The sequence below is a fragment of the Dipteris shenzhenensis genome, chromosome 18, assembly GCF_047967505.1.
Source record: "Dipteris shenzhenensis isolate YYH24624 ecotype China chromosome 18, Dip_SZ_1.0, whole genome shotgun sequence".
NCBI lineage: Eukaryota > Viridiplantae > Streptophyta > Polypodiopsida > Gleicheniales > Dipteridaceae > Dipteris > Dipteris shenzhenensis.
The window spans coordinates 18,536,278-18,549,716 of NC_141613.1; the positions used below are offsets into that span (position 1 = coordinate 18,536,278).

A 13,439-nucleotide genomic window follows, 5' to 3' on the forward strand; every position below is an offset into this window, starting at 1 on the left:
AACACATTGAGGTGAAATATCATTTTATCAGACAGATACTTGAGGATAAGCGCATTCGGCTTGTCAAAGTGCACACTCATGACAATCCTGCAGATCTTTTGACCAAGAGTCTTAACCCGCAACGCTTTGCACATTGCAGAGTACAGATGGGTGTTGGCTGAGTTTCTCATGTTGAGATTCTCTTGTATTTTGTGTATATGTTTTTATGTACACTTCTTCCTCTTTTTTGGGCACATTGCCTTTAAGTGGGAGATTGTTGGGGATAAAGGCACAATGTGCTATTCCTTGTATAAGTGGTACTTATACTGCCACGTCATCACCTTATCTATTCTTTGTATAAAAGGCAATAAGGGAAGTCACACAATAGACTTTTTTGCTTCCCACAAAACTTGTGCTCTCTCCTTCCACTCTCTCTCTCCCTCTTGCTTCCGCTCTTTGTTCCCATCAACTTGTAGTCTCCCAAATCTCTTCCACTCCGTTGCTGAAATCTCACTCCCCCAAAAAGGTGCTACATACATGGCAGTCGGTCTCACCAGCGTGTCAAAGAGCCAGCCCTTCATCAAGGGGGTCCTGGAAGTGTGCCTGGAAGCATCGCCTCTCTAGTCGGGCCAGAGCACCCCGTCCTCATGTGAGTCGTGCCATACCCGCATGGATCATCGTGAAACCTCGTCTAGTGAACACTATCCCCAAATATGTGTAGGATTGCACTATCTCCACAGGCTCGCCCCAGTATGTGAAACTATGGTGACGGGACACTGCTGCTCGCGAGGTGTTGAAGATCATAACCTTAGTCTTCCCAAGGTTAACTGTCAAGTCTCTCTCCCTGCAGAACATCTCCAGAGCCTCTAGATGTTTCTACAACCCCTCTGTTGAGGATGATATGAGGACTATGTCATCGGCATACAACAATATCTGCACCATCAAGTCAGCTAGAAGCGAACCCTCTCCACCTAGTCGATCAACAAAAGAAGTGATCTCGTCGATATAGAGAGAGAGCTTCATAATTTTCAAGTTTCAACTTCAAACTTCAAACTTTTATTCATGGAAGAGTCCAGGGAATGGATTCAGATCCAAAAGATCAAGCTGAAAAAGCCCACGCAGCAGAGTACCAGATAATCTCAAGGCATAATCATTTTCTCTGTCTCGGACAGCACATTTGTCATCCTCAAAGATGACCTGAAATCCAGCCCTGTTGAGAGTGGACACTGAAAGGAGATTCTTGGTGATACCAGGCACATACAAGACATCTGAAAGTCTGAAAACTGAGCCATCAATGGCAATAAGCTCAACTTCTCCTGTACCACGAACTGAATATGACGAGTTGTTGGCACAAGTGACTTTCTTACCAACCGGAGGTGGATGCAAGGAAGTGAAGAGACACTTCCTAGAAGTGATATGCTTGGAGGCACCGCTGTCAAAATACCATGTATTCAGTGTTTCATTGACACTGAAAGCTGATGCATCCATGGAAGGATCATAACTGCAAGTCAAAAAGGCATATGCATCATCATTACAAGTGGCTGTACTATCCCGAGCATCTGGAGCAGCCAGCCTAGAATCTGAAATGCAAGATAAAAAGGCATAATCCTGTCCAACAAAGTTGGCTGCAGCATCCCCACTGTCAGATGCATGAGGAGCTGAATCTGAAACAGCCATACCGGAGCTGTTTTTCTTCTCTTTTGCAAGCCTTTTCCTGCATTCTGCAATGTGATGACCTGGCTTTTTGTAGTAATGACAAAAACCCTTCTTCTTGGGCTTACTTGCATCATTCTTAGCCTTTTGTGAAGGCTGTCCTGACCCACTGGAAGGCTGATTTACTGATGTCTTTGCCTGTCCCTTTTCTTTTGACTTTAACTTTGAGAGCATAGCTTGTTCACCTGCACATGAAGCCAAGTTTTTCCTGGTCTTCTCTTCCTGAAGCAGAAGTCCTATCAACTCATGAAAAGTGAGAGGATTTGCACCCTCCCTCAATGATAAGTTCAGCGAGGTATGAAAGCTGAGATAAGTCTCAGGAAGAGAATTCAGAGTGGTGGTAATCATATCTATAATTCTAACATTCCTATCGAAGCAAGGAGAGAATGTAAGACCCCTTCCCTCTATCCACGGAAGGAGGCACCTGTACTGGGTCCTGATCAAGAAATGGTGCGGACAGAGTGCCAACAACCTGGGCTGCTGAGGGAGGTACAGCCTGATCCTAGGGTGGAGTGGAAGAAGCTACTGGACACTAGGCTCCAAGGCGATAGCCTCCTGGACACTAGGCTCCTGGACACTCATACACTAGGTTTTGTGTATGAGTGTGATCATCTATCTAGTTTACTGAGTGTTGTATGAGCTACGATCGGAGTGAAAGGTGTCTCGCGACATGCGGGAGGACGTGGTCTCCTCGATCTTTGGATCCGGTGGGCTATGTCAAGGGTGATGCCTCGTCTTTGGTGATCGCCTCTAAGAAGGAATGAGATAGACCGGACCTCAATCGTGTGTACTCTGGGCTCTCTCCGTGTCGCACGTGGAGTGTGTGTCCCTCGTCTGGCCACATCGTGGTAGACACTCCTACCGCTCATCTATGATGCTCTCATCTCATCAAGCTCCTCTCCCTCGGCTACACTGGCAGCTGACTCAGATGCACAAAAGTCTATAACAAAAGTCTGTGGTCTGTCGATGGTGACCTGTGGCATCAATCCATGCTGCTCTCTGGCCTATCGCATCAGTGTGTCTCTGTCGGCGCATCTCAAGCAGGTAGAGCCCAACATAGACCTGATCGTGAAAACGTATCAGCCATGTGAGTGGGCCAAAGCCATGTCCCTCCTGAAAGAGCCAATGATATCATCCTCGGATCTCATAGTAGACTGGACAGACACATAGAAAATGCTCCTTCGTCTCGATCTCCCCCATCTGGAATAGTGTGCAAGTCCTCTGCTCTCTGGGTATGCCTGCAGCTCTCCCTGCCTCAATCCGCACCTGATGTGATGAGACTCGTAACTGACTAGTGGCGATCCTCAGTGCATGTGAAACTCTCCTGTCCTCAAGATACTGAGGTCATATGACAAGACAGTGCTCTGAGATCCACAGGAAGTGATCATGGTAGAACTGGATCTTCGTGGAGAGCTCCTCTCCCCTCCCAAGCCCTAGATGTATGGAGTTGGAGGAGGTCCAACCGTATGATACGGTTGATCTCATCTTGTGGGATCATCTCGGGTGGTGCGTCCAGACTGTACTAAAAGGGGGAAAGTCTGTCCATCTGAATGCCATGACTACCGAACCATGTGGATATCTGTGTTCACCATGCTGTATCAACACCACTCTCTACTAGTCACCTGGAGGACTCTAATGCTAACCTCGGTAGTCTCCACTGGGGTAAGGACCAAACTCTATGGAGGAACGTCACCATATGAAAGATGGCATCAACTTGGAGGAGGGTCATGGCGAACTCTGCCTATATAATCTGATGAGTGACTGAGGGTTTACTCTGAATCATCCTAGATCCCATGGTAACTTGTAGTCTCCCAAATCTCTTCCACTCCGTCGCTGAAATCTCACTCCCCCAAAAAGGTGCTGCGTACATGGCAGTCGGTCTCACCAGCGTGTCAAAGAGCCAGCCCTTCATCAAGGGGGTCCTGGAAGTGTGCCTGGAAGCATCGCCTCTCTAGTCGGGCCAGAGCACCCCGTCCTCATGTGAGTCGTGCCGTACCCGCATGGATCATCGTGAAACCTCGTCTAGTGAACACTATCCCCAAATATGTGTAGGATTGCACTATCTCCACAGGCTCGCCCCAGTATGTGAAACTATGGTGACGGGACACTGCTGCTCGCGAGGTGTTGAAGATCATAACCTTAGTCTTCCCAAGGTTAATTGTCAAGTCTCTCTCCCTGCAGAACATCTCCAGAGCCTCTAGATGTTTCTACAACCCCTCTGTTGAGGATGATATGAGGACTATGTCATCGGCATACAACAATATCTGCACCATCAGGTCAGCTAGAAGCGAACCCTCTCCACCTAGTCGATCAACAAAAGAAGTGATCTTGTCGATATAGAGAGAGAGCTTCATAATTTTCAAGTTTCAACTTCAAACTTCAAACTTCAAACTTTTATTCATGGAAGAGTCCAGGGAATGGATTCATCATTCTGATACATAGTGATAGACACCAAAACATCATGATCAAAGGTAGCTACTAGCAAGTAGTAGATTATAGAAAATTGAAAGTAGCCTGTAGGTACTACACCAAAACATCAAAGGCAAGCTGCAAAACACCATATAACAAACTGAAAAGGCTGCCGCAGCCAGGAAACAAAGCTGAAATGCATCACAACTGATGAGACTCAAGCCTCAAGCCTCAAGCTGCATCCTCATCTTGTGCCTCATCCTCATCATCATCAACATCAGTGCCATACTCCCCCTCCTCATCATCCTCATCCTCATATACCTAGATGAATCCACAAACATTCCTCTTAAAACACAACATATTACAGTTTCAATCTCACGATAGTCACTCACAAGATTGAAAACCATAAACTCCATCACGCATAGCAGGGACTAGCTACTATGACATCCCCACTGACGTCATCAGCGCCCAACAATGGGTGTAGGCCATAGTATAAAAATATGCTCTCACACATACAAATCCACACCCCCACACATACTTGAGCATCCATTTATACAAAGTCTTCGTACTGAGTATCTATCAGCACTCCGGAGGTGAAGGGTAGAGTCAGCCATGACGAAGGCTAGCACTAATGGAGGGGCTAATAAAAAAGTAGTCCAAAATCTCTTCATTCAAGCTACAACTGCTTCTGAAAACAATTTCATTTTAGTCTCTCCCAAACAAGTATCTAAATCTAGCTGATAGGGCAACACACCATTTAAGATAGAAAGAATTATCGCAATACCAGCAGGCCGCAACTTGGAGGAAAACTTCACAAGGTGAAATTTGCATGTCCACAACATAGTCTTTTATACAGAGACACGTCAAAGTCCAAAGCGCCCTCTTCCCCGATAGTCAGCGGATATACATGGAAGTCTGCCTATAGAGATGAGACGAGGGGTACAGGAGGAGTTTGAGGTTCAGGTGGAGTTGCAGTCCTTTTCAGATCCACACTTCGGGGGACCATTTCAGTAGAGTAGAGAGATACACGTTCCAGATTTCTTTGGATCCGGATTCAACACATGGACAGCCGGGATCTGTTTGTCGTAGTTTGGTACTTCCCCCTTGAGACCTCCCACTTTGCCAGAGATATCCGAGGTGATGATGAGACATCCCCATTTGCTGCCCTTTATCAGTCCATCGTTGACTTCTCTAGCCGCGGAGAAGTCCTCCTAGGCCCGCCATCAGGTACCACTTCTTGACTTCAAAGACGATTCCACTCTACTGCCAGATATTGACCTTGAGGAGGCGGGTATGCTACAGGTTTTGGCTGACAGACAAGGTCCATTCTCATCTTATGGGCAGGCCCTATTAGACCTCGATAGGATACATGATGTTGTTTTCTAAGAGCACTCCTCGCACCAAGGGATAGTAGCAGCAATCTCACCGGTGGATCTTCACAAAGGCCCCTCTTACGAGAAAGAGGTCATTGTTGATGCAGAGCTTAATGAGGGTGTGCCAAACACCTCTCCACTCACCTCATTCAGACCACCCCACAGTGCAAGGAGGAGTTTGAGCGCCAACCCTTGATCTAGCATCCTGAGGTCTGTCATTAGGAGGGACACATGTTGGGCCATCACATGTATATCAGTTCACAAAGTAGAATAGCAGACAACTAGACTTACCTCTCTCTAGGAGCATGGTGCTACCTCCTTGAGCATACGAAGAAGCAGCTTCAGGCTTGGGCACATCTAAGTTGTGCTTGAGGCAAGATTGATGAGATTGATGCAGCCATCCCGGGTCCATGGTTTGAGGGACTCAAGGAAGCCTTGGACATAAAGCATCCCCTCAATGGTTCAGCCAATTCTCTGGGACAAGGGTGCCAGTTCCCTTCAGGCTGAGCACATTGATCCTTACCCAGTTTTCTATAGCATAGCCCAAGGAGATTTATTGTTTCTAGAGTGCCTTGGTCTCTATCAAGTGGCAAAAGAATCAGAGTCGTTGAGAGAGGGGAAACAGCTGGGCCAGTGACCCCGGACACCACAGAGATGAGTTCTCTGAGTGCAGTTGTGGCTCTAGGAAGGCCGTCGCTTCAAGAGGTTCCGTGGAACCCTAGGGAGTGGTTTTGGCATCCAAAGTGGGGGAGCTCAAATAGATATCAGAATTAGAGTTCTTTTCATACTTCACTCAGATTGGCAGACGATTACAGTAGGAGGCCTCAACCTAGCCCATCCAGAGAGCATCATTGAATGGAGTAAGAGATCCTGATGGAGGTCATTACCAAATTCAAGTCCTAGCTTTACCTAAAGAAGAGTTCCTGTTTTTCTTGGCTGGTTGCTTATGGGGCCTACTCATTGGCCCATGGCTGGCAAAGATGTGGACAGATGGGACCTATCATTGTTGTTTGGCAGGCACTGTGGAAATGAGAGCATAATGCTGTGGAGCTGTCCCTTCTACCCGAATAATCTGGTTTAGATCTCTAAAGATCCTGGCCAAGGTACAGAGGATCCATCGGGTTTTTATTGGGGATGGTGGCTTGGCTGACACAGGGGAGACACTTTTTCCATCGAGATGAGTTAGGTGGCCAATCTCATTGGGGATCAGGTCATCAGTCAAGACATCCTTGAGGCCTCCCCTCCGAGTCATTGGATCCCAGAGTTCTCACCAGAGGACGCCATTCGGGGGATTTGATTTGAGCCTGATGCAGCCTTGTCATGGGAGAAAGACCCAACCTGTGGTCAATATTTGGCACAATATCATCTATACTATGTGGGAATTTACACAGGCTGCAGCTGGTTAACTCAATGCGTGTGTTGCTCTCTTCAAGCGTATTATCTTACGCTTCACAACTTCGTGCATTTTGTCTAGGCGTGCCAATAAGTCGAACCACTATAGAATCTTCAAATGTTTGCATTGTATAATCCAGGTAAAACTTCAGTGCGCACATGTCAAACACTGTCATGAGAGGTATAGCTTTATCTTGAAAGAACTGCAGTGGCAGCAGTGAACGACCTTTTAAACAAAAGGAACACTGGGAAAAGAAGATAAAGCAGCAGAAACAAATACAAGAACCGATTGAAAGCAAGCCTTTTGAGATGCTCCGGTGCAAACCAAGGAAATCTGGCTGGGGGAGCATACCAAGGAATGGAAAAAATCAGCAAGCGAAAATTATTAATTCAAACCAACCTGTATTACGGTCTTGGAGCCAATGAACGCTTCAATGTTTTTCCAGTTTCGATCAAATCTGCGACATCAGTACACGAAGCATTACAAATTCCGCCTCGGCTATATGGAGTCAAGCCGACGCTCAAACTCAAGGAAAATTTTCTGGACTGCGTTGAGATATTTCATATGAAGAATACTGCAGATCCAGTATTAAATCCTTCCGATACTAGATTGGCTTCTCTGCCATGATGATGATGTATGGCTAAAGCAAGCGGGGGGGGGGGGGGGGGGTAGGGGCGATGGAAGCGGCGAATGATGACCAAAAAAAACCTGCTAGGATGTTGTCAAGGCGTGACAGGAGCGATGGATTGATTGATGGGCGATCCTTCCGGGGGGCAGAGGCAGGGATGGTGCACTCACAATTGAAGAGCTTCGATGAATTTGTCATGTTCGTGATCGGTCCAATTCTCGCGAGATTTGGTGATGGTGTAGGGCTTGCGGATCTTCCTGAGCGAGCTGTGCGAGTGAGGAAGGGACGTCTCCAATCCATAGTAAGGCGCAGAAACCATCATGGCACATCATCTGCTACACACACACACTCCCCACGAATTCAACAGGGCTCCTCTCCATTTCCTTTCAACTCTCTCTCTCTCTCTTTTCAAATTCGTGGCCTCCAATCGCCCAATTGGCACTCCCCAAACTTGAAGCCCACATTGCACCACGTGTCTCCAGCTCCCTCCCTCCCTCCACGTGTCACACTATTAATTGCACATGCTTTAAAAGCTGGGACACTCGGAAAAGGGTTTTTATCGGAACAACGTTTAAATAAATAATCATATCTTTTTTATATATAGTCATTGGGTCAACCTGTCCACTCGGAATGAAGATTATTCCTTACTAGTGTGTTTGATCCCACAAATTCGCATCGGACTCCAACCCGGGACATCCGCCACGGGGTAAGCTATACCAACTCTTTGAAAACTAGAATTTCGGAAAAACTTCGAGGGGTGAAGGCGGATGGGCGCCTTGAGTAGGTACCGGCAACCTACGGTTCCCAGAGATTTTGGCAAATATCTCATGTATGGGGTGAAGGCGTGGGCGCCTTGAGTAGGTACCGGCAACCTACGGGCCTCATTGTCATTATCTGAAAATGTGGATTTTATGTCTGTTGAATGTTCAATGAGGTGGCGAGACCTCGAAACTGTAGGAAGGCGCAAAAACCATGGCACATCTACTACACACACACACCCCAATACAACAGGGCTGCTCTTTATTTACTGTCAAAGTTCTCTTTCTTGGCCTGCAACGCCCAATTGGCTTGAAGCCCACATTAAGACACGTGTGTGTCTGCCTCCCATGTGTCACACTATTTTTAGATATGTTAATTCCCCATGTCAAACCCCCCACTCACACACGCGTGCACATGGCCATCTAGTGGCACACTACCTATGGCCTATGCTGGACAGGCAACATTAAATATCATATTTTTGGTGGACATGAATTTTATGTCATTTTCAAACCCTAAATGCTTCACAATCCCACAAAACCACCCACTCTAGCTCCTCTGTGTCATACTGTTAATTGCCCATATGTTAAGCTAGTGGGAAAAGGGTTTCGTGGGAAAAACTAATTTCCCACGGGACCATCTACAAGTGGCTACCACCTCCCTCCCCAATGCAAGAATGTTGGTAGGCTAGATGAAGATAACAATGAGATGGGTGGCATCCAAGGCTACACGGGGCACAAGGAACAATATGCGGGATCATGCAGCCAAGGTATATCAAAGCACAAACCAAGTTATTTAGCGTAAACTTGTGGGCCCTTACTAAGTCATCATGAGAAGTTCTATAAATGAGTATGTGGGTGGTGGTAAGCAAAGGCATTTCCTTTCATAGCTATTGTCACATGTTAGATACATATGACATAATATACTCCACTTGACAAAAGGTTTTTTGGCCATTGGAAGTTGCTAGCTAAGTAGGACCTCAATATCTAATTTCATGGGGCCATACAAGATTATGACATCTCATTGAAGTCACTCAATCCACACTACCGTGTCTATGCTAAAGTCCCACCTACCATTTTATTGTAAAAAGTCACGTCCCTTTCATGTATTGTCGCTTTCTCCATATAATATCTTATCCTTTATTTTGTCATTATGTTAGACCTTGGATGAGGATAGACTCATAAATGTACATATTATAGGGAACGCTTCATAGTATGTCCCCCTAGTAAATATACGAATGGGGGGGGGGGGAGCCTCTATTTCCAACCCCCCTTCCCAATCAGCCTCCCTTTTCCTCACAGTGTCACCCTCTCTCATTCACCTTCCCCTTCCTTCTCATAGCCTTGCCTTGTCTTTGCTTATGACCCTCAGCGTCCTCCTTAACCACTCGGCCCCCTACCCTTCCTCTTGGGCCACCCAACCTCCTCCTTAGCCTCTCCTTAGCCCGCTCAGCCTTCGCCCTCCCCCCCACTTCCCCCTTCATCCCAATCAACTGCCCCCCCCCCTCCCCCCCCCCCCCCCCCGCGTCCTCCTTAACCTCCTCAGCCTCTCTCAACCATCCTACTTCCTTAGCCTCTCTCAACCATCCTATTTCCTTCCCCTTTGTCCCTACGACCTTTCCCTTTGTCCCTATGGCCTTTCCCTTTGACCCTATAGCCTTTCCCTCTACCCCTACTTTGGTAGCCTCTTGTTTCATTGTGAGTACATGTGCATATGCCTCTACATGTGCACGCATGTGCACACATATGATGTGTGTTTGCACACATGCATGCATGTGTGCATCTTGTGTGTGCATGTGCGTGCATGCGTGAATTTGTGTGTGCCTCTGTGTGTGTGTGTATGTGCATGTGCATATATGTATGTGTGTGGGCACATGCACGTGCTCATTTGTGCATGTGTGTATGTGCATGTGCATGTGCATGTGTGTGTGTGTGTGTGTTTGTGTATGTGTGTGCGTGCGCATCTGTATGCACATGCATGCAAGTGCACGTAGATGCGTGTGTATGTGTATACCCGTGTGTGTTCATGTGCATGTGTGTCTGTGTGTCTATGTGCGCACGCGCATGCATCCATATGAGAGAGAGAGAGAGAGAGAGACTTTGTTTTTTTCTTGGGGTCTCTTGTCAGGTTAGCGTTTCTTGTGTAGCGTAAGGTGTGGGTGTGTGGCTACTATTTTTTTTCACACAATTAGTAGTGCACCCCACTTTATTGCACTCTTTTTCAAAATAAGGATCGAAAGCAACGAATTTTTGAAAAAGGTAGATCCATAAGAGTCAAAGAGTTATACATAACGTGAGTATGTCCCCTTCAAGGAGTCATGCACACAATGAGGTTGTATTTGTAAACAATGACGTCACAACTTGATCTATTTGTTTCCTTGCATGTGGCAAGTGCTACTTTCTAGGTTATCTATTAGGCACCCTTTATAATAATTTGGAGGCATCCCTTTGACTCATATACCCCTATGACTAATCAGTGTTTTTGAAATCATAATAAAGTTATTCTCTTCTCACATATACACATGTTTCCTATGCTTGTCTTTTGTATATTGTTGTACCTAATCTATTAGTGACCATTTGAGTGTAACTCCAAGTATAAATTTGAATTCTATATGCTAGTCACAAGAGACTGAAGCAATTGAGCAAAGCATTAGGCGTGCACCTGAAAATTTATTAACCGTATGGATTAGATTAACCCACCCATCATGACACAAATCAACTAGGACAATTCGCAAGTCATGATAAATAAGCATTCATAGACAAGTAAGCAAAAGAGAGGTAGTCTACATGATGGAAGAGGTCATAGAAGTAATTAAACTAAGTGCTAAAAAAGTTCATGTACTTATTTATATGATGAATTACTAACTCAACAGTGTATATCTTAGTATGTGTAACTCACTCTATACATAGCAATACTCAGCTTTATCCAGGGACAAACATATCAATATGTATTTTCACCATTGGATTAGGTCACAAATAGAGCTCATGCATCAAGCTTACATCATCTTGTCCATAAAAGCTAAGGAGTAGCATGACTCGTCTACGACGGGTTAGAGACCCGCTCCACTGGGTCTCAGGATGACTTTAATTTCAAGGAATAAAAGCTTTGCTTTTATTTACAAATCTCAATATAGAATGCTTTTTAATGAAATTTCAAGTATCTTTAGCGATGCTCACTTCCATCAAATTGTTCTATCGTATAGGTGGGTGAAGCATGAAAGATGTTAAACGGTAGCATTGTTCTCTAAGCTAGAAAAACTTAACACTCATGGTTTATTGATACATGCATTAGGGACGACCAGACTAAGTAGTATCCAAGCACATTAAGTTCATCCACTTAGGTGTCATGCCAAGAATCACCAAATCTGAGCCCTATCTGAGCTTCTTTGTGAAAAACGAAACGAGTGCTCTACATAGTGGAGGTGGGGGGGGAGCGTCATGACATACACAGAGATGTTTGAGGATAACAACAATTTAAGCATAGTGTGAGAGGGCATAGAGACGATTGAGAATGTGTATGAGTCACTCACGTGTGGTGGTGCTGATGATCTCAGGAAGGCCAGTGGTGATGGAGCATTACATGCCTATGATGAATGCCTTGGTGACTGCATGGCTGCCTGGAACAGAAGGCCAAGGGGTGGCAGATGTGCTATTTGGAGACTATGATTTTCAAGGGAAGCTATCGAGGACATGATTCAAGACAATAAATCGAGTTTCAACTCCCCCTAAACATAGGGGATTAGAACTACAACTCTTTCTTCCCATATGGGTTTGGATTAAGCATACGCGTTGGAAGTAGAGGATGATTTGAAGCCTCTTCTCTAATTCCTTTGCCACTTATTTTTTGCTCCCTATCCTTTCATTCAATCGTCAGCTCCACCATGACGCAAGAATATCTACATTGTTTATGTTGTGGACAAAAGCGATGAAGTGCTTCTTATGAGATTTGAGCCACGGACTACCATGTTGCACCCTTGATCCCACAACTCCTCTCTTTTGTCAATTGTTTCTAGCTCCTCTTCACTTTTTGTTGCAAGTCATCCTTCCTAGGGAAGCTGAATTTTCAAAGGTGTGATGCAATTGAAGCCCTCGGATCAGGCATGCAAGATCATCATTTTGCAATAAGGGAGACATCCCTTTACTTATAAACGGAATTACTAAAGGACAGGATTCCTACCACCACAATGCATGGAGACAAATTCGAGACAAAGGGCCCAAATCAGTCAACCATTATGGTTCACATAGTTAAGAAAGAAGCCACGGACAATGGTAAAGTTCCTTCATGGGCTATGGATAAACACAAATGGGATTTCCATTCCCAAAGGCTTCTTAGCAAAGCACTGCTCTCAACATCATCTCAACTCATACCTTCACACTTTGGCTATTTGAACCCCATTTTCTTCTGTTAACCTCTCTGTCCTTGGACTGGGTTTTAGCCTTCCTCCCCTCCACCCTATGCATCCTTGCACCCGTCCATGCCCAAGGGAGCTGGGAATTTCTTGAATAGAATGTCGGGATTGCCTCCATGCATACCATTGTCACTCAATTCAACAACATAGTCATGCCCTGTATAATAACCTCACCAATGGAGTTTGCTGAGATTATCCCAATGATCAAACACTCACACATTATTGTTCCACACGCTCGATTATGCACAGTATGTCTACTCTGTCCTAATACCATCTGCCCTCTCTTAATCGCAACCAATACCTGCCCTCCCTCCATCACCATCGAAACATGTAAGTCCTTTAATTCAAACAGATCAAAAAACAATATTCACAATTGGTAGTTCCAAATGGGATAGCACATCGGGAATTCTTTGAGAAAGTATATGAAGTTATGACGCCAAAATTATTGGCTCTATGTAGCAAATTTTGCACTCTTGCAAAGGTGGACTCTTCAACAACCCCATTGCAATGTCCTTTTATCCTATATCCTCCTCAAATGAATAGGAGAGTCATGGAAAGGTTTAGGAGATTCATTGCAAGCTTATTTTTTTGTAAGATTTGCTTGCAAATGTAGTGACAAAGCGAGCATGAAGTTTTTGTGACATTTCTTATGCTTTTGTAAGCACAATGCATAGATAGAATTTTGTATTTTCTGCACGTCAACGAAAGTTCTTTCAACCTTACATAGGCAGTCTACCATGATCTAAGCAAGAGACAACTAAAGGCAAATGGGAGCAAAGA

The 13,439-nt window shown here is 45.3% G+C and overlaps 1 protein-coding gene across 1 annotated transcript in view; it reads right to left on the reverse strand.

Annotated features, from left to right (window-relative positions):
• Positions 1-7,880, reverse strand: part of LOC147890896 (protein REVEILLE 8-like) — a 40,308-nt gene extending 32,428 nt beyond the window's left edge. Inside the window, exons 1-2 of the mRNA XM_087389838.1 lie at positions 7,666-7,880; positions 7,267-7,324 (exon numbers count right to left, since the gene is read on the reverse strand). Of these exons, the coding sequence (XP_087245964.1) occupies positions 7,267-7,324; positions 7,666-7,817 (210 nt within the window). The 5' untranslated portion in view covers positions 7,818-7,880. The remainder of the gene's footprint in view (positions 1-7,266; positions 7,325-7,665) is intronic.
• Between the last annotated feature and the right edge of the window lie 5,559 nt (positions 7,881-13,439).